The sequence below is a fragment of the Chiloscyllium plagiosum genome, chromosome 21 (genome assembly GCF_004010195.1).
Source record: "Chiloscyllium plagiosum isolate BGI_BamShark_2017 chromosome 21, ASM401019v2, whole genome shotgun sequence".
Taxonomy (NCBI): Eukaryota; Metazoa; Chordata; class Chondrichthyes; order Orectolobiformes; family Hemiscylliidae; genus Chiloscyllium; species Chiloscyllium plagiosum.
The window spans coordinates 44122903-44145142 of record NC_057730.1 but is presented as its reverse complement, the minus strand read 5'-3'; the positions used below and the strand labels follow the sequence as shown (position 1 = coordinate 44145142).

Here is a 22240-nt window from a genome sequence, read left to right as displayed (position 1 = left end):
GTAATTGCTATGATATCCCAGTCCCATGTTCCTAACTATGCCCTGAGTTCATCTGCCTTCCCTGTTCGGCCCCTTGCATTGAAATAAAAACAGTTTAATTTATTAGTCCCACCTTGTCCCTGCCTGCCCTGATTGTTTGACTCGCTTCTGTTCTCAACTGTATCAGTCTCAGATTGATCTCTTTCCTCACTGTCTCTCTGGGTCCCACCCCCACTCCCACCACCACCTCCCCTCACTCCCCTCCCCCGCCCCCCCACCTTACTAGTTTAAATCCTCTCAAGCAGCTCCAGCAAATTTCCCTGCCTGTATATTAGTCCCCTTCCAATTTAGGTGCAATCTGACCTTCTTGAAGGGATATGGGCCGGGTGCTGGCAAGTGGGGCTAAATTGGGTTGGGATATCTGGTTGGCATGGTTCTGGATTAGTGGTGCTGGAAAGGCACAGCAGTTCAGGCAACACCCGAGGAGCAGTAAAATCGACGTTTCGGGCAAAAACCCTTCATCAGGAATCAGGTATCTGGTTGGCATGGACAGGGTAGACCGAAGGGTCTGTTTGCTGTACATCTGTATGACTCTATGACTATGACTCTATAACTCATGGGTTGGATCAGCGTGAATCTATGGGCTCCTCACTTGCTCTCTTGGAGCTTACTCATTTTTTATCTACATGGATGCTCACAGTATCTCTGCCTTGCCTTGCAGTTTTGCACTTTCTCACCTCATTCATAGCTTAAAGATTCACAGTACTCTGCCTTGCCTTCCTATATAGCACAGACACCAGCTTATCATGATTGTCAACAGTAATGAAGGCAAGGGGATGAACCATGCTACATGCTATACATGGCACCATGCTAATTGCTATACATCATATGCCACACGTTACATAACAAATGTGTTTCATCCAAATAACCATGTCTCAAGTACTAAGGAGAGTAGTCCTCAGTCAGGTCAAGGGAAATGGCCTTTACTCACAGTGTCCCAGCACAGTAAACCAAGAGCATCATCCAAGATCAATCCACAGGCTTGGGTACGGTCAGCCAGCCACTTGAGGTGTCTGCAGTCAGGGCTGTATATGCCTACAGTTTGGGAAGTGGGCCACAATCAGTCCTGCAAGTCCAGCTCAAACAGTCGGTGGATTTGTGGTAAGTTAGTTGGTGAGCTACACCCAGATCAGAGGTATGCCCACAATTGGACTGGGGAATCTCTTCACTGAAAGTCAACAAGATGTTATCAGGAACCCTGGGGAAGTCAATTGTGGGGTTTTTGGAATGCAGCAGGGTTAATAGTTTTGAAAGGGGCAACACAACATATAAGCATGGGAGATGACGAAATATAACAGGGTAAGGGGTACTGTGGGAGGAGGTGTCAATGATAGTTCCTACCACTTATGCTTCAATGGGGGGACAGTGCATGAGTGTTCTGTATGCCTGGGGTTTGGGGGTGAAGTGGCTGGGTAGGTAAAATAGTCGGGTGAGAATGTGAGAAAGCTCAAAGTTACTGGAGTTGAGAGAGGGCAAGGAATAAGATATGCAGGTGTCACCTAGACTGGGATGCTGACACTTCGACTTATTTGGTGAAGCATTGCCTTCCATGATCATCCAAATTGCAAGTGCCCGAAGCTTACCTCCACAATGTCCTCAGTTTCTGCTGTTGTTCCACCAAAGGTCCACAGTGGTTTGAAGCTCAATCAGTAAGAAACTAAGAAATCTGGAGCAATTTAATACTGGCCCTCACTACATTCAAACATTACTGTCGAACAGTGGATCAACTCTCATTCAATGGAGAGTGCAAAAGGGCATCCCAAAGGCAGCACCAGGCAGACTTAAAAATGAGGTGCCAACCTGGTGCAGCTATGAAATAGGTGAGGTGACAGTGACAGCCTTTCACATCAAGGCTGCTTTCAACCACGTGTGACATCAAGGACCCCTAGCAAAACTGTAACTAATGGGTATCTGGGGACAAAATATCCACTGGTTGGAGTCATACTTGCTACATAGGCAAATGATTGTCATTTTCAAAGATCAGTCATCTTCAGGACATCTCTGCAGGAATTCCTCAGGGTAGTGTTTCTAGGCCCAACCATCTTCAGCTGCTTCACCCAATCCTCCATCGGGGGGTCAAAAGTGGGAATGTTCACTGATGATTGCACAATGCTCAGCAGTATTTGTGACTCCTCAGATACTGAAGTAGCTCATGCTCAAATGCAACAAGAACTGGACACTATCCAGGCTTGGGCTGACAACTGGTAAGTAACATTTGAATCATACAATGACAGGAAAGGACCATCACCAATAACCTAGTCACCATTCCTTGACATTCAAGGGTGTTATTACCATTGAATCCCCCCACTATCAACATGCTGGGTGTTACCATTGACCAGAAACTCAGTGAACTTGCCACATAAACACAATGTCTACAAGAGCAGGTCAGAGGCTAGAAATACTGTGACAAGTAACTCACCTCCTGACTCCCCAAAGCCTGACCAAAAGTCAGAGGTGATGGAATACTTCCTATTTGCCTGAATGGGTGCAGTTCCAACATCCAGAAGAAAGCAGCACGCTTGATTGGCACCACATCCACAAATGTCCATTCCTTCCACCACCGATGCTCAGTAGCAATAGTGTGTACTATCTCTAAGATGCACTTCAGAAATTCACCAAAGATCCTTAGATAGCATCTTCCAAACTCACAGCCACTCCTATCCAGAAGAACAAGGGCAGTAGGTACGTGAGAACACCACCACCTGCATGTTCCCCTCCAAGCCACTCACCATTCTGACTTGAAAATATATCGCTGCTCCTTTACTATCACTGGGTCAAAATCGTAGAATGTCCCCCCAAGGGCATTGTGGGTCAACCTACAGCATGTGGATTGCAGGTTTTATGAAGGCGGCTCACCACCACCTTCTCAAGGGCAGCTAGGGACGGGCGATAAATGCTGGCATGGCCAGCGGTGCCAACATCCCAGAGTGAATTAAAGAAAGCCAACTCATGAAGATGCACACTTCCTCAATGTTGGTAGGAGTGATCTCCAAGAGGAAACATTTGCAACCTCAGTAGTTGAATAAGTATTTTTAAAGTGAAGCTAGGAGAGATACTTGGTTAGGATAGAGCATTTAAGGATATTGCTGAGAAAAAGAGTTATATCTTTCTTTTAATATTTGTGATATTATCTTTCCAATTTTTCCAAGCATATGATCTGAGTCTGAAATCTGGCTTGATAGCTCTTGTTTTTTTTATTTAACAAGGTAATCATTCACAAAAACAGAAACTTACAATATTCTATATTTCATTTTAATAAAATAAAGTTACAAATTAAGTTTATTATTAGATTAGACTACTTACAGTGTGGAAACAGGCCCTTCGGTCCAACAAGTCCACACCGACCCGCAACCCACCCAGACCCATTCCCCTACATTTACCCCTTCACCTAACACTACGGGCAATTTAGCATGGCCAATTCACCTAACGTGCACATTTTTGGATTGTGGGAGGAAACCAGAGCGCCCGTAGGGAACCCACACGGACACGGGGAGAATGTGCAAACTCCACACAGAGAGTCGCCTGAGGCAGGAATTGAACCCGGGTTTCTGGCGCTGTGAGGCAGCAGTGCTAACCTCTGTGCCACTGTGCCATCCACAATAAATTATGCAAAACAAATGAAAAAATAAAATGAACCAAACTATTTATATATACAAGATAAAACATTTCTTCCAACAACACCCCTTTGCAGTACTCCCTTCTCTATCAGACCTCTATGTTTTGACTGAACTGTTGCTTTCAATTCCCAGTCTTGAGAGTTTGATAGCTTCCTCCTTGAGTTTTCACACACTGGGTTTTGACTATCTCAGATTTAAATAATCCTTCAAGATTCTAATTAAATTTATCAGGTCTGGAATTTTTAATCTAAACTCCTTGCACTGGGGGAACCTGTTTCTAACTGTTCTGAACTATCTCCTTTCATCAAGAGAGACTGTTTTACACATCCAGGTTCCTTCAGTACTTCTGCAAACTGAAAGCAAAAGGTGGGTGTTTCCCCCTAAAAAGATCCAGGCCCTTCTAACATGAATCACAAAAGGTTGGTTTGCAGGTGCTGCAGGTAATTAAGAAGGCAAATGGAATATTGTCCTTCATTGCTAGAGGGATGAAAGAGGGATAAAAACAGAGAGGTTATGCTACAGTAGTATAGGGTACTGATGAGGCCACGCCTGTGTACAGTTTTGGTCTCATTACTTGAGAAACGATGTACTCGCATTGGAGGGGGTGCACAGCCTAAAGCCAAAGGGGAGGCGATTTAGGACTGAGTTGAGGAGGAACTTCTTCACCTGAACTTCTTCACCTGAATCTATGGAATTCCCTGCCCAGTGAAGCAGAGGCTACCTTGTTGAGTGGTTTTTAAGGCAAAGAAAGATAGATTTTTGTTGGAAAAAAAGGAAGGAAGGATTATGGTGAGTAGGTGGGTAAGTGGAGCTGAGTGCATGCAAAGATCAGCCATGATGTTATTGAAAGGCGGAGCACACTTGAGGGGCCAGATGACCTACTTCTTTCCCGATTTCTTATGTTCTTTTGATGTAGCTTAATGCGCTTCACTATTTACTCGGTCCAGCATAAAACACACCCAATGCAAACAAAATGCCTTCAGAGTCCAGGACATCTCGCCCTCATTTTGAGAGAAAATAAACAGACAGTGATAAAGAAACTCAACAGATCTGGCAGTATCCGTGGAGAGAGAGAAACAAAGTTAACATTTCAAGATCAGTATGACTCTTCTTTTGAACTGTAAATCATAAACAAATCATATACCTTATATTCTAATAAATATACATATATACTTTCTCTTTCATTCTTTCTTGTGTCGAAGAGATTGATGTCGTTTTGTTAAATGTACATTGGTAGCAGTGACCAAATTGTAAAAAAAAAATCTTGCTTGATCGAGTCAGGTTTCATTCTGCAATGTGACTTTCCACCAAATGTGTTAATGATAAAGTTCACATGAAATCTCTCCTATCTTTGCTTGCTCAATTATTCAAGGGTCACGAACACGTGTAATTTAATTATAAAGCAGGGAAACAAGGTCGGATCCAAATCCAGTTCAAGCTGGAAAGTTGCCAAGCCACACGCTTTGACTTTATTCTTAAACACAGGTTAGCCATTTATCCAACTGAACTAACTATTCTCCAGATAACTTTTACCTCCATTATTTTCAGACTTCAGGTGGTGTAAAGCACTCCTGCCTTCTACCTTAACATAGAACTTCTCTTCTCTCTCCTCCCCTTATTCCCTGTAGTGTTTTCCAGTTTGTTGGAAGGGCACAGATCAAAACCTTTAATTCGTCCAGTCTGACAGAGGCTGCTTCATCTGCTAAATATTTCCATCATCTTCAGTTTATATGATAGGTTTCCAGCACACACACATATAATACAAATCAAACTCATTTCTTTAAAATAACTCAGATCCGATTCATAAATTAGTTCCAATTAATTCTAAAGCTAAATTTTTGCAGGTATTTAGATATTGTTTTTGTTTGTGCTCTGTTTAGGTACTATACTGATCCCTGGCACAACTCAGTTAAGAGCCACAGATATTTTACACCGGCTTCAAGCCTCCAAAGCAAAATGCATCGTCACAGATGACAGCCTGGTGGATGCTGTAGAGTCAGTGGCATCCAACTGCCCTTCTCTCAAAGCAAAGTTGGTTGTATCACAAAAACATAAACTGGGATGGATGAACTTCCAAGACCTTTTCCGGTTCGTAACAATTAGTTTTATGGAGAATAATTGTGAAATAGAATAACTTTAAAAGAAACTTCAAGTGTATCCATAGATATTAAAGATATTTCAATAAGTTAATTCAATCAATTTGGCACAAGGCCTTAACAATACTTCATTATTAGTAATTATAGTCATTTTGTAGTATAGAACTTGATTATTGCTAGTCAAGTCACATTTTGTCAAAGCTTTTTGGCTAGCGCTCATATAACAATTTGCAAAAATAATATTGGAAGGGGAAGTAACATCTGTATTTTATAAGAGGAGAAAACTGATTAATTGGCAAGTGGACTTCTTGGGGGTTTGCAATATGGAGTATTTGCACATACCAGAAGCCACATAAATTGACACACAAGGCCATCTCTGTTCTTTGCAAACAGATTTTAAAAATGTATAAATGCTGTGCCTGTTTCTACTCAACACAATTGATGGTTGCCATTTTCTTATTAATTTCTCAGGGCAATGTCTGACCAATCAAAACCAACCTACTTGGTTTAAAATTTAAACAAAATTTGGCAGCCAATTGTCAGTCATCATCTGAGTAGTACCTTCACCATGGCAATAAATCTACTAACCAAAGTCTATTGCAAACCAATTACCTCATTCCGGTTGAAATATTATTTTCCACTTTATTGGTATTTCTTGTGAATTGCCCTGATGAATGCAAGATGAAAAGTTTCAACAAAATGTATTTTTTCAGCAGTATTAATAATCAACGAGCTATATAAATGAATGAAAAAGTACCTTGAAGATTTTTAACTTATCATAAACTTTGAGCTCCATAATTGTCCTGCTTTACCAAATCTAATCAATTAACAGCATTTTGAGGCAGTTCATCAAAAGGCTCTGGGACAGCCATCCAGAATAGGACAGAGATTCCACTCACCTTTACATATTTGTATTGACTTGGTAGCAAGATGGTGCTGCAGTGGTAATATCACTGGACTAGCAATCCAGAAACCCAAGCAAATGTCCTAGGGATGTGAGTTTAAATCACATCATGGCAGATCATGAAACTTATATTCAATGAAAAAATCTGTAATTTGAAGACTCTTGTGGTAGAGTCCCTACTGCTAAGCCAGGGGGGCCTATGTTCAAGTCCCACCTTCTCCAGAGAGGTGTCATGACACTTCTGAGAAGACAAAAGTATTTGACTATTGCATTTGGAAGAGGTGCAGGCTAGAGTGCCTTAGTTCCCTCTCCAAAACTATTTTGATTTGACCCCTCCCTTTTTCCCTACCCTTCCTCTAGTTTGGATGGCCCTGGTGGATAGTGCTTGTTAATGACCAATTCTTTAATTTGTCAAACAGGTGGTTTGGTGGTGGGTATGCCAAAAAATAATTACTTTGGCTCCTTTTCTCCCATTGTGGAGTTTACATTGGTCAACCCCCTGACCCTCCACCATTGCCTTAGTTCACTGCTTCCCTAATATCTTTCCACCATGATCCTATTGGCATGAGCATTTTCCAAGAACAGTGAGAGCTGGGGCTCTCCCTCTAAGAGTCATAGAGTCATAGAGAGTACAGCAATGGACACATTGTTGTTATAATTCAGCCAGAGTCAAGAGTGTGGTGCTGGAAAAGCACAGCAGGTCAGGCAGCATCCGAGCAGCAGGAGAGTCCACGTTTCAGGCAAAAGCCCTTCATCTGGAATGAGGCTGTGAGCCAGCGGGGTGGTGAGATAAATGGGAGGGAGGTGAGGGTGGAGGAAGGTAGCTGAGTTAGATAGATGGAGGTGGGGGAAATGATGATAGGTTGAAGAGGAGGGTGGAACGCACAGATGGGGAGGAAGATGGACAGGAAAGCAGTGCCGAGTTGGAAGGTTGGATCTGGGATAAGGTGGGGGGAAGGGAAATGAGGAAACTGGTGAAGTCCACATTGATGCCATGGGGTTTGAGGGTCCCCGAGGCGGGAGATGAGGCATTCTTCCTCCAGGAGTTGGGTGGTTAGGGAGTGGTGTTGGAGGAGGTCCGGGACCTGCATGTCCAAGCAAAGTGGGAGGGGGAGTTGAAGTGTTTGACAGTGGGGCAGTGGGGTTGGTCGGTGCAGGTATCCTGAAGATGTTCTCTATAGTGCTGTGCGAGTAGGCGTCCTGTCTCCCCAGTGTAGAGGACACTGCATCAGGAGCAACGAATACAGTAAATGACATGTGTGGAAGTGCAGGTAAAACTCTGATCAATGTGGAAGGCTCCTTTGATGCCTTGGACAGAGGTGAGTTGGGAGGTGTGGGACACAGGTTTTGCAACTCGTGTGGTGGCAGAAGAAGTTGCCAGGAGGGGAGAGTGGGTTGGTGGGGGGCTTAGACCTGATAACGGAGTCGCGGAGGGAACAGTCTTTACGGAAAGCAGATAAGGGTGGGGAGGAAAATATACCTTTGGTGGTGGAGTCCATTTGTAGGTCGTGAAAATGAGGGAGGATGATGCGATGTATATGGAGGTTGGTGGGGTGGAAGGTGAGGACTGGGAGGGGGGGGGTTCTGTCCTTGTTGCAGTTGGAAGGGTGGGGTTCAAGGGCGGAGGTATGGGAACTGAATGAGATGCGCTGGACGGCATCATCAACCACGTAGGAGGGGATATTGTAGTCTTTAAAGAAGGAGGCCATATGGTGTGTTCTGTGGTGGAACTGGTTCTCCTGGGAGCAGATGCGGTGGAGGTGGAGGAATTGGCAATAAGGGATAGCTTTTTTACAGGAGGCAGAATGGGAGGAGGTGTAGTCCAGGTAACTCAGTCAGTAGTCTATAGTGGGTCTTATTACCTCAGAGCTCACAACCCTATTTGGAGTCCTGAGCCCTAAATTGGGAAGCCTTGTTTTAGTTGAAAGCATCACCAGTAATCTTAGTGCTATGAGACAAATTTCTTTCCTTGAAATGTGTCCTCTTGCCTTACTTAAATAAATTGACTTATAATTATTTTCCAGGCTTCATTAAATGAATCAAAAAGCCATCATATCTTTTCTTTTTTAAATTTAAGTCCTTGCCTTTGTCTGTTTTTCTCAGATAAAAAAATCGCAACACAAAGGGCATGAGGTGTTGATTGATTAATAAGACAAAATAACATATTTACAGTGTTAAGATAAATCAATTCCCAAATAGACTAAAATAACCTTTGATGCCATTTTTAAATGCATGAGAATACAAAGTTTGGAGGAGCTGGTGTTGGACTGGGATGGACAAAGTTAAAAATCACACAACACCGGGTTATAGTCCAACAGGAACAGGTCTTCAATTAAATCTGATGGACTAATGCCTGGTGTTCTGTGATTTTTAAACTATGAGAATACAAATGCTTTAAAATAATTATAAGTATCCCTTTGAAAAAGAAAATGCAAATAATTGTCAAGGGTCTTAATTCTATCTCCTAAGAAACGCATCGGATGACCACAAATGTGTAAAAACCAAGAGTTTGGACCCGATGGCCATTTTCTTCACCAGTGGATCTACAGGAACTCCAAAAATGGTCCTTCATACCCACTGCAGTTATGGAATAGGCCATACAGTAAATGGAAGGTCAGAGAACTATTTCATGCATAAATTCGAAGTATGTATGAAATGTTGGTAATGATAAATCTGGAGCTAAGAACAAAATATTTTGCAAAGCTTTTTTACAAGATTAAGCCGAAAATATCAATCACAAATGTTGTAAATGTTGCATTTACTATTTATTTTTCTTCTAAGATTGTCTTTCAGGACTAAATATTACTAAAGGTAAAGCCACCATAGCTTTTCCAGATCTTCAGAATGCTTTCTCATTACAGAGAGATGATAGTGGTTGAACCTGAGGATCATCACACCTCAGATGAGGGGAGAGGTTGAGAAGGAGAATCCTTCATGGTAACCTCAGCTGGTGTGGAAACTGATCCCATCACAATGCAGCTGTCCAGCCAACTGAGCTATAACCAATCCCCTAGTGCTACAGCAAGCAGAATATTATTGTCAGAATGTTCTCAGAGACCATAGTTTTTGCAGTGTCTAGTACCTTTAGCTGTTTCTTGATTTCCTGAGGAGTGAATTGAAATGGCCAAAGAATCATATCTGTGATGCTCAGGGACCGCAGGAGGAAGCCAAGGTGGATCATCCATTTGGCATTTCTGCCTGAAAATGGCTGCAAATGCTTCCAACTTGTCATGTACATGGTTATGATGGACTTCCCTTTCATTGAGAATGGGGATATTTGTGGAGCTACCTCCTCCGGGTAGTTATTTAACTGTCCACCACCATTCAAGACTGGATGGGCAAGTTGCAGAGCTTTGATCTGATCTCTTGGTTGTGGGATCACTTAGTTCTGTCTATTGCAACCTGATTCCACTGTTTGGCATGGACACAATCCTGTGTTGGAGATTAGCCAGGCTGGCATCTCATAGAATTGATATGAATTACAGAGTTGTTTCAAAGCATAGGGAGGCCATTAGATCTATTGCCCTGCACCTCCTCTTGGGCTATGTCTGTTACTGCTCCAGGTAAGGCCTCCTGTTCACTTCATTTGAATCCATTGGCTTGATGCTAATGGTAGAATGAGGGATATGCTGGACTGGGAGTTTGCAGACTGTAGTTGAATACAGTTTTATTGGAGCTGATGGTCCACAGAACCTCATGGGAGCCCAGCTTTGGGTTGCTAGATCAGTTCCAAATCCATCTTATTTAGCACAATGACAATGCCACACAATGTGATGAAGGGTATTCTCAATGAAAAGTTGGGACTTTAGCTTCACAAGAACTGTGTGGTGGTCAGTCCAATCTATACTGCCATGGACAGATGTGTCTGTGATAGGAAAATTTGCAATAATAGACTGGAATATTAGACGCTGTCTAATAGATTATTCCTCTTGTTGGTTTTATGCATCAGATGCCACACACCTTAGACAGTTTGTTCAGGAATGAAATGACTAAGCCACCCTTCAAGAGTAACATTGAAATGCCCTGCCCACTCTATGTTTGTGCCACCCTAAAGTACTTCTCCCATATGGAAGAGTATTGATTCATTAGTGGAAGGGGGGCTGTAAAGAGATTTCCTCATTCATGTTTTGGTCTGATGCTACAAGACCTCATGCAGTTCAGAGCCATTATCTCAAGACAATGACCACCTCATTTTATAGTACTGTGCCATCATTTCTGCTGGGTCTAACCTGGCAATAAGACAAGACATACTCAGGGATGGTAATAATGGTACCTGGGACATTAGCTCTAAGATAGTATTTTGTGAGAATAACAATGTCAGACTTTTGCACAAACTAGCACATGGGATAGTCAGAAGTCTCCAGAGATTGTTAAGGAAGACTTCACAGGGTAAGGCACATTCTAGAGCTATTTGATTGTGGAATCTCACTTATCTCTCCACCCTTCAGGCTTTCTGCCTGTATTCCTGAAGGGCTTTTGCCCGAAACGTCGATTTTACTGCTCCTCGGATGCTGCCTGATCTGCTGTGCTCTTCCAGCACCACTAATCTAGAATCTGGTTTCCAGCATCTGCAGTCATTGTTTTTACCCTGTGGAATCAATCAGTCAAGCCAGAGTCTTCTGACTGTTTTAGCAGGAGTCAAGGAAGCTAAAATGGAGATAAAGGATTGCACTACTCTTCGTTGTTTTTTATTAAACTCCTTCCACAATTTCTCCCTTCTCCCATTCATTCAATGACACTTGGAGCAAGCAGCCTTGCCAATGGTCTGTAATTTATTATAATCAGTACTGCAGTGCTATGCTACAGAATACTCACAATGCTATTGGGGTACTTTGCTTCAGGTATTTCAATTGACAGGAATTTTACTATTAAAAGGGTTTCATTTTGTCTGGGAAATTCAGCATTAGCTAGTCTTCCAAAAGTAGTTTATAAGCAGTTATAAGGCAGCGGGACAGAAAACTGATTATGATAATGCGCTCTACCAGGTACTGGTTGGACCTTACTCCCTCTGATGTGATGTGGTGTAGCTCAGACACTGGCTGGGTTAAGTCTGCATGGAACAGCTTCTTTTCACCTTGGATTCAAGGAGCGTGTGCTTTTGTCCATCAGATGCCACGGTTTGATCCCAAAACCATGTTAGAAGTAAGTGAACAATTGATGTTCTTTTTCAGTAAATTGTGATTATTAGTGTTGACTCTGGTTTTATAAACACACGAGCTGTGGAATAAACCATATCCAATGTATACTTTCTATTCACTTCCATAGTATGGCATTCCTAATAAAAGCACCGCACATTAATACAAACTCATACTTCAGGCAAAAAATATGTTTTAAATGATTTATTCCAATTGACTAATCACAAATTATAACCACAAGCAAAAGCATGCTTTGAAAGTCTAAATGCCTCAGTGAATATAACACATTGGGTTATTTTTGACTACACCAAATTTCTAATCAATTATTAAGTGGCTGAGGTTTGAAATATGTCCGTTGACATTGATTATTATGCATTATATATTCTGGGTAATCCAAGATGGAGAACAGTAAGAGCTGCTCCTTTTTTGAGGTATTTCAGGTGCTAGAGGTTAGTTCCTTGAATTCCAGAAGCAGCAATTACTGTTTTGTATGCTGTTGCATTGTTTTGGAACTTTGGGAGGGAGAAAGATCAAAACAACTGCACTTTAAAAGGAGGAAGACAGACAAAGGCAGCAATCACATGGTCAGAGAAAGTAGCATGATACAGTAGAGAATCTGAAATGAAGAGCTGATGAAGGGTTTATGCCCAAAATGTTCACTCTCCTGCTCCTTGGATGCTGCCTGATCAGCTGTGCTTTTGCAGCACCACAATTTTTCTCCAGGATCTGCAGTCCTCACTTTCTCACAGCGTGAATCTGCACAGTTACTGCCTTTGCTGTTTCAGTTCAAGTATCTCTGGACATTGGAGTGCATCTAGGAAAAATTAACAAACAGTGAAATTCACAGCTGACCTTGGAGGAACCTGTGTGGGAGAGCTCACAGCACAGGAATAGATAAGTGCATAGTTCTTAGTGAGTTTAGAGAAGATTTGTAGCTCAAGTTGAGGTTTTGGATGTAGGATGTAGCTCACTGAGCTGGAAGGTTCATTTCCAGATGTTTCATCACCCTACTAGGTAACATCTTCAGTGGAACTCAGGAAAAACCATGCTGAAAATTCCTGCTTTCTATTTATATGTTTGGGTTTCTTTAGGTTGGTGATGTCATTTCCTGTGTGGTTTTATTTCCTGTGGTGAAGTCACTTCCTGTTCCTTTTCTCAGGGGGTGGTGGATGGGGTCTAACTCAATATGTTTGTTGATAGAGTTCCGCTTGGAATGCCATGCTTCTAAACATTCTCGTGCATATCTTTGTTTGGCTTGTCCTAGGATGGATGTGTTGTCCCAGTCAAAGTGGTGTCCTTCCTTATCTGTATGCAAGGATACTAGTGAGAGAGGTCATGTCATTTGTGGCTAGTTGGTGTTCATGTATCCTGGTGGCTAGTTTTATGCCCTTTTGTCCTATGTAGTGTTTGTTACAGTCCTTGCATGGTATTTTGTAAATGACATTAGTTTTGCTCGTTGTCTGTATAGGACCTTTCAAGTTCATTAGCTGCTGTTTTAGTGTATTGGTGGGTTTGTGGGCTACCATGATGCCAAGGGGTCTGAGTAGTCTGGCAGTCATTTCCGAGATGGGACCCAGGGAGATAGTGAGGAAAGAGATCAATCTGAGACTGCTACAGTTGGGAAAAGGAGCGAGTCAAACAGTCAGGGCAGACAGGGACAAAGCAGAGAACAGGGTCGGACTGATAAATTAAACTGTATTTATTTGAATGCAACAGACCTAACAGTGAAGGCATATGAACTCAGGGCATGGTTAGGAACATGGGACTGGGATATCATAGCAATTACAGAAACATGGCTCAGGGATGGACAGGACTGGCAGCTTAATGTTCAAGGATACAAATGCTACAGGAAGGACAAAGGGAGGCAAGAGAGGAGGGGGGGTTGGGGGGGGGGGTGTGTATTTGATAAGGGATAGCATTGTGGCTGTACTTAGAGAAGATATTCCTGAAACTACATCCACAGAAGTTATTTGGATGGAACTGAGAAATAAGAAAGGGATGATCACTTTATTAGGATTATATTCTCAACCCCATAATAGCCATCGGGAAATTGAGAAACTGATTTGTAAAATTTCAGTTATCTATAAGAATAATAGGTTGGTAATGGTATGGGATTCAAAGTTTGTGCAAAGATTTGTAGCTCGGGTGCTCGTTGCTGTGGTTCTGTTTGCCGAGCTGGAAGTCTTTGTTGCAAACGTTTCGTCCCCTGGCTAGGCGACATCATCAGTGCTTGGGAGCCTCCTGCGAAGCGCTTCTTTGATGTTTCCTCCGGTGTTTATAGTGGTCTGTCCCTGCCGCTTCCGGTTGTCAGTTTCAGCTGTCCGCTGTAGTGGTTGGTATATTGGGTCCAGGTCGATGTGTTTGTTGATGGAGTTTGTGGATGAATGCCATGCCTGATGTATGGTAGGACGATCTCCTTCACACTTTGTGACACTTTTGATATGCATTCTGCCAAGTACTGCAAGCTCAGGACCAGGGGCGCCCCAATAGGAATCTCGATTATCTGAACAGGATGGGCGGGCACCATTTTGTTCGGATAATTGATTATTCGGTTAATTGATTAAATGACTTTCCTCTGGGGCTTGGAGTTTTCTGTTGTGGTTCTGTTCGCCGAGCTTGAAGTTTTTGTTGCAAACGTTTCGTCCACCAGCTATCCTTAGTAGCCACACACACAGACAACAAGCAACATGAATTCGACTGGGACAACACTACTATCATAGGGCAAGCCAGACAGAGAACAGCCAGGGAATTCCTAGAGGCATGGCATTCATCCACAAACTCCATCAACAAACACATCGACCTGGACCCAATATACCAACCACTACAGCGGACAGCTGAAACTGACAACCGGAAGCGGCAGGGACAGACCACTATAAACACCGGAGGAAACATCAAAGAAGCGCTTCGCAGGAGGCTCCCAAGCACTGATGATGTCGCCTAGCCAGGGGACAAAACGTTTGCAACAAAGACTTCCAGCTCGGCGAACAGAACCACAGCAATGGTATGGGATTTTTAATTTTCCAAACATTCACTGGGACTGCCATAGTGTTAAGGGATTCGATGGACAGGAATTTGTTAAGTGTGTACAAGAAAATCTTCTGATTCAGTATGTGGATGTACCTACTAGAGAAGGTACAAAACTTGACCTGCCCTTGGGAAATAAGGGCATGGCAAGTGACTGAGGTGTCAGCAGGGAACACTATGGGGCCAGTGACCATAATTCTATTGATTTTAAAATAGCGATGGAAAAGGATAGACCGGATTTAAAAGTTGAAGTTCCAAATTGGAGGAAGGCCAATTTTGGCAGTATTAGGCAAGAACTTTCTAAAGTTGAATGGGGGCAGATGTTGTCAGGTAAAGAGATGGATGGAAAATGGGGAGCCTTCAAAAATGAGATAATGGGAGTTCAGAGACAGTATATTCCTGTTAGGGTGAAAGGCAAGTCTGGTAGGTGTAGGAAATGTTGAATGACTAGAGAAATTGAGGGTTTGGTTAAGAAAACGAAGGAAGCATATATCAAGTATAGACAGCAGAGATCAAGCGAATCCTTAGAAGAGGATAAAGGCAGGAGGAGTATACCTAAAAGGGAAATTAGGAGGGCAAAAATGGACATGAGATAGCTTTGGCAAATAGGGTTAAGGAGAATCCAAAGGGATGCTACAAATACATTAAGGACAAAAGGGCAACTATGGAGAAAATAGAGCACTATAAAGATCAGCAAGCCAACCTATGCCTGGAACGACAGGAGATGGGGGAGATACCTAACAAGGATTTTGCATCAGTGTTTACAGTGGAGAAGGATGTGGATAGATATAGAATGTGGGGAAATAGATGGTGACATCTTGAAAAATGTCCATATTACAGAGGAGGAGGTGCTGGATGTCTTAACACGCATAAATCCCCAGGACCTGATCAGGTGTACTCTAGAACTCTGTGTGAAGCTAGGGAAGTGATTGCTGAACCCCTTGCTGAGATATTTGTGTCATCGATAGTCACAGGTGAAGTGCGGTAAGACTGGAGGTTGGCAAACGTGATGCCATTATTTATGAAAGGTGGTAAGGAAATGTTGGGGAACTATAGACCTGTGAGCCTGACATCGGTGGTGGGCAAGTTGTTGGAGGGAATCCTGAGGGACAGGATTTACACGTATTTGGAAAGGCGGGAACAGATTAGGGATAGTCAACATGGCTTAGAGCATGGGAAATCATGTCTCACAAATTTGATTAAGTGTTTTGAAGAAGTAACAAAGAGGATTGATGTGGGCAGAGCGGTGGACGTGATCTGTAAGGATCTTCATGGAACACAGGTGAGCAAGGTTAAATCTCATGGAATAAGGGAGAACTAGCCTTTGGATACAGAATTGACTTGAAAGTAGAAGACAGAGGGTGGTGGTGGTGGAGGGCTGCTTTTCAGACTGGAGGCCTGTGAATAGCAGTGTGCCACAAGGATCGGTGCTAGGTCTACTGCTTTTCAACAGTTATATAAATTATTTGGATATGAACATAGGAGGTATAGATAGTAAGTTTGCAGATAACACCAAAATTGGTGGAGATCAGATGGGCCAATGGGCCGAGGAGAGGCGGATGGTGTTTAATTTAGATAAACGTGTTGCATTTTGGAAAGGCAAATCAGGGCAGGATTTATACATTTAATGGTAAGGTCCTGGGGAGCATTGCTGAACAAAGAGACATTGCAGTGCAGTTCATGGTTCCTTGAAAGTGGAGTTGCAGGTCGTTAGGATAGTGACGAAGACGTTTGCTATGCTTTCCTTTGTTGGTCAGAGCACTGAGTATAGGAGTTGGGAGGTCATTTTGTGGCTGTACAGGACATTGGTTTGGCCACTTTTGAAATATTGTGTGCAATTCTGGTCTCTCTGCTTTGGAAGGATGTTGTGAAACTTGAAAAGGTTCAGAAAAGATGTACAAGGATTTTGCCAGGATTGGAGGATTTGAGCTATAGGGAGAGGCTTAATAGGCTGGGGCTGTTTTACTGCAGCGTCGGTCGCTGAGGGGTGACCTTATAGAGTTTTATAAAATGATGTAGGTTATGGATAGGGTAAATAGACAACGTATTTTTCCTGAGGTGGGGGAGTCCAGAACTAGAAAGGATAGGTTTAGAGTGAAAGGGGAAAAATTTAGAAAGGACCTAAGGGCAACTTTTTCATGCAGAGAGGTGTGTGTGTGTGTGTGTGTGTGTGTGTATACGGCATTTACAAGGCATCAGGATGGATATATGAATAGGATGGGTTTAGAGGAATATGGGCCAAATGCTGGCAAAGGAGACTAAATTAGGTTACGATATCTGGTCAGCATAGATGAGTTGGACACAAGGGTCGGTCTCACACTGTCTCTATGAATGTTTGTCTTCATGAGTTTCCACAGGTCCTGCCAACATCAATCAGAACACAGTCTATGATAGATTAATTTGTGTTTCAAATAATTTTCATTTTAATATGGTTACAGATCATCTCCAAGATTGGAGAACTGAAGGTCAATCCACAACAATCATTAGTTTTCCATCTTCACTCATAGGGAAAATGACCCTTGAATGGTCTGAATGTAGAGTGCTTGATGGATCACATTTCATGTGTATGCCAGAAGCATTTTGATGATGATGTGCCTCACCATCCCTTTGTGTGAGATGTGGAATGTGTTATATTTTTCCTCTCAAAACAATTTGTACTTCAGGCTGTCTTTCAACAAAGCTCACATTCCCCTCTGTTACTGGATGCATCTCTCCCAGTAGGTCTCACTTTCCCACAGAAAATGCAAAAAAAATCCTTTCATTTTACCTCATCACAAAATAATTTTTTTCTGCTTTTGCAACTTCCTTGTTCCCATGTTCATCAATAATACCATGGTTATTGTTCTTAGGATGTCTCTTATTTTTCCTAAATTGGACTCAGTGGACAGGCTATTAACCTTTGTTTATTGAAGTCTTACAATTTCCACATGATCCTAACAGGAATAAGAACAGTAAATCTATTAAGTATGTACATTAATTTGCAATGCACAGCACTGTGTGAAGTTTGCACATTCTCCTTGTGTCTGTCTGGGTTTGCTCCGGTTTCCTGCCACAGTCCAAAGTTGAGCAGGTTAGGTGGATTGGCCATGCTAAATTGCCCATAGTGGCCAGGAATATGCAGGCTAAGTGGATTAGCCTGGCAAATATGGAGTTACAAGAATAGGATGAGTCCGGGTAGGATGCTCTTCAGACGGTCGGTGTGGACTTGATGGGCTGAATGGCCTGCTTCCACACTGTGGGGCTTCTGTGATTCTATGATACTAGTTGTTTCTCAAAGAGGGACTACATTGCCAACTTTCTTTTATTTTGTTTCTATTACATTATTTACCTTATTATCCTTTCAAGACTTTGCGTTTAAATGATTCATTTTTGGAATTAGTGTCACTCACCCTGATTCCAACGTACGACAGATCTGCACTTTTGTCCGTTTTTGATGTGACTGTGAGGAAGGGTAGGAACCAAGTCTTTCCAAATCAAAAAATAGCATTTCTGGTACAGTGATAGGAAGGTTGTACTGGATATCATGTGGGTTTTTTTAAGATGTGGGAAGGTTTATTTTTCACTGTGTACTAGCAACTGTGGCTATTTGTGGAATCCAGAACATTCCTGATGTTCTTTGAAGATTGCTATTTATTATTGCATTTGGCTTTGAGGTGATAATTGATTGTGAAATGATCCTTTCCTAGGTTTTATCCAAGTTTCCAATAACAACCCTCTGTTGTCCGCCCACTGTATATCGTATGCTTGTACAGAATGATCTTACCAGGTACCGTATTAAATTTCTGATCGTTCTTTGTTTCACATCCATTTTGGCAGAGCATGTATAACAACCATGCAAAAAACACGCTGTTGTCTGCATTCATGCACAAGACTCCTTCGGACTATTCACACCTTCTTCCCAATCTGGCACAATGTCCCTTTCTCTTCACTAATTCCCACATCATTGTTAATAACATTTGTTCCCTCAGATACATACTCTCCAAATTACTGTTCCTTTTTTACACCTTTATTACAGTTTATTCATACATATTAGTAAAGGACTGAACAAAAATTTGAATTATGTAATCATTGCTAGCACGTTCTTTAATTCTTCATTTCATCAACAGAAATGATTCAAACTTAGAAACCGGGAAGGGACTCATTCTAGCCCTGCATATCAAAAATGATGCAATATCACTGATCTAATTTGATTCTCTTTTGTAATCTGAATTTCTATGTTCTGAATTGATTTTCTAGATATCTTACTTGATCCACTTTCAATTTGAATGTTCCTATTTTTAAGAAATGAGAACTGTCCAGGTCTGAAATTCAAACTTCCAATAGACAATTATCTGTGTTCGGAAACCTCAGAAATCTGAGTTAGATTTGGAAACTGTAGAGGGTTCTAACTGACTTACCTGGATAGTTATGCAGGAAATGTTAGATGGAAAAATCACAATCCTAACTTCTGTGTAATTATATAACTGAATCCTCTGACTCTCCACTGACACCAATGCCTCAAGAAACTTGCCCACCAACCTCCAAATTCTTATCAACCAGTCCCCGCTTACTTTTTCTGACTCCCACAAAATGCCCCACCCAAAATTACCCTGTCTCCTGCCCAACCCAATTCCCCCTTAACCGGGCAAGCCAGCATTGACCCTTCAAATGCCCTACCCCTTGTCAAACCTCTCACCTGAACTGACCAGACTGCCCACCATTGGACTAGCACTCTTAATCTTCCAATGCCTACCCTAACCTATCTACCTCAACCTGATTTACCACCATTACCCAATTATCACCTTCCAATCTTATTTCTAATCCTGAAACCACCATCTACCACCCTACCCAAATAGCACCCTTGCCCCGCACCCATTTCCACCCTTATCTCTCAGCCACCTTTAATCCTTCAACTACTCATGCTATATAATTACACTACACACTTAGGTTCTCTCCTTAGCTTCTCAGGAGGCTGTGGGACATTTAAACTCTCTAACTGCTGGAATGCAACAGCTCATCCTGTAAAAAGACGGTGAGTCTTATGACTCTCCAAGCTGCTGTCTGTGAAGTTTCTTTTGCTTCATGCACTGTGGGATCTTCCATTGGGCAAAAATATGGGTCAGAAGACAGGCCCAAAGGAATCACAGACGTGCAACTTTTTGACTCAAGTCTTTAGATCAGAGTGGTGCTGGAAAAGCACAGCAGGTCAGGCAGCATCCGAGGAGCAGAATAATCAATGTTTCAGGCAAAAGCCCTTCATCAGGAAGGGTTTTTTGCCTGAAACGTCGATTTTCCTGTTCCTCGGATGCTGCCTGACCTGCTGTGCTTTTCCAGCACTACTCTGATCTAATCTCTGATTTCCAGCATCTGCAGTCCTCACTTTTGCCTAGTTAACGTTTTGACTCAAGCCAACAAGTTTCCAAAATATCAAATATAAACGTAGCTTAATCTACAATGGCCTGAATATATTTTTAACATTCTTATAAAAAAGCAGTATTTTAACTTTGGGTTTCAATACGTGGTATAATGGGAATTTCTCTAAACATACAACAAGGTCAGTGCTAAACAGTTACGGTATCATTTGTGGTTTCACTTTTTTTAAAATTTAGTTACAGGTTCAGAAGCCTCCAGCACTGTGTGACTGGTGGTGAGTCCAGCAGCCCTGAAGTAATGGCCAAATGGAAAGAAGAGACAGGCTTAGACATCTATGAAGGATATGGCCAGAGCGAGACTGTACGTGTTTTAATCCTGAGTAAGAGGTTTTGTTTACTTAAAGGAAGAAACCAACCAAACAGCTTTTCGTAATGAAGGAACATGCCCTGTAACATCGAAAAGCAATTTCTTGAACCTTAAGAAAAAGCATTGAATTAGCCAGCACGTAAAACTTCTTTTCTCCACTCCCAACCATCTCCTTCAATCACTCCTCATCTGTTCCCTGCACCCTCACTTCCACTGAGTGTGAGAAACTTATGAACCACATTGATATTGGGATTGAAAGCAGCAGTCCGATGTCAACAAATTTATAGCATTCTTGCCTCTGTTCCACAATGATGTGGAGGTGCCGGTGTTGGACTGAGGCAGACAAGGTCAGAATTCACACAACACCAGGTTATAGACCTTTAGGGCCCAATTGAAATCACAAGCTTTCGGCGTGCTTGTCAGGTGAGGAGCAACGCTCCGAAAGCTTGTGATTTCAAATAAACCAGTTGGACTATAACCTGGTGTCATGTGACCTCTGAGAATGGAGGAGTCTCACTCCAATGGTGGCTTCAGCATTGACATAGTTGGCACTCCAGCATGGAAATAATGGCGGTTACCTTGGTGACGCAGGTCATAGAGTCATAGAGATGTACAGCATGGAAACATACCCTTCGGGCCAACCTGTCCAGGCCGACCAGCTATCCCAACCCAATCTAGTCCTACCTGTCAGCACCCAGCCCATATCCCTCCAAACCCTTCCTATTCATATACCCATCCAAATGCCTCTTAAATGTTGCAATTGTACCAGCCTCCACCACATCCTCTGGCAGCTCATTCCATACATGTACCACCCTCTGTGTGAAAACGTTGCCCCTTAGGTCTCTTTTATATCTTTCCCCTCTCACCCTAAACCTATGCCCTCTAATTCTGGACTCCCCGACCTCCGGGAAAAGACTTTGTCTATTTATCCTATCCATGCCCCTCATAATTTTGTAAACCTCTATAAAGTCACCCCTCAGCCTCCAACGCTCCAGGAAAAACAGCCCAGCCTGTTCAGCCTCTCCCTGTAGCACAGATCCTCCAACCATGGCAACATCCTTGTAAATCTTTTCTGAACCCTTTCAAGTTTCACAACATCTTTCCGATAGGAAGGAGACCAGAATTGCACACAATATTCCAACAGTGGCCTAACCAATGTCCTGTACAGCTGCAACATGACCTCCCAATTCCTGTACTCAATAGTCTGACCAATAAAGGAAAGCATACCAAATGCCTTCTTCACTATCCTATCTGCCTGCAACTCCATTTTCAAGGAGCTATGAACCTGCACTCCAAGGTCTCTTTGTTCAGCAAGACTCCCTACGACCTTACCATTAAGTGGTTAAGTCCTGCTAAGATTTGCTTTCCCAAAATGCAGCACCTCACATTTATCTGAATTAAACTCCATCTGCCACTTCCCAGCCCATTGGCCCATCTGGTCCAGATCCTGTTGTAATCTGAAATAACCCTCTTCGCTGTCCACTACACCTCCAATTTTGGTGTCATCTGCAAACTTACTAACTGTACCTCTTATGCTCGCATCCAAATCATTTATGTAAATGACAAAAAGTAGAGGGCCCAGCACTGATCTTTGTGGCACTCCACTGGTCACAGGCATCCAGTATGAAAAACAACCCTCCACCACCACCCTCTGTCTTCTACCTTTGAGCCAGTTCTATATCCAAATGGCTAGTTCTCCCTGTATTC

The 22240-nt window shown here is 42.5% G+C and overlaps 1 protein-coding gene across 1 annotated transcript in view; it reads left to right on the top strand.

Annotated features, from left to right (window-relative positions):
• LOC122560819 (acyl-coenzyme A synthetase ACSM3, mitochondrial-like) overlaps positions 1-22240 on the top strand; it is a 55676-nt gene that overhangs the window by 10421 nt on the left and 23015 nt on the right. Inside the window, exons 3-7 of the mRNA XM_043711942.1 lie at positions 5537-5744; positions 9126-9269; positions 11642-11798; positions 18502-18581; positions 20404-20527. Coding sequence (XP_043567877.1) covers positions 5537-5744; positions 9126-9269; positions 11642-11798; positions 18502-18581; positions 20404-20527 — 713 coding nt within the window. The remainder of the gene's footprint in view (positions 1-5536; positions 5745-9125; positions 9270-11641; positions 11799-18501; positions 18582-20403; positions 20528-22240) is intronic.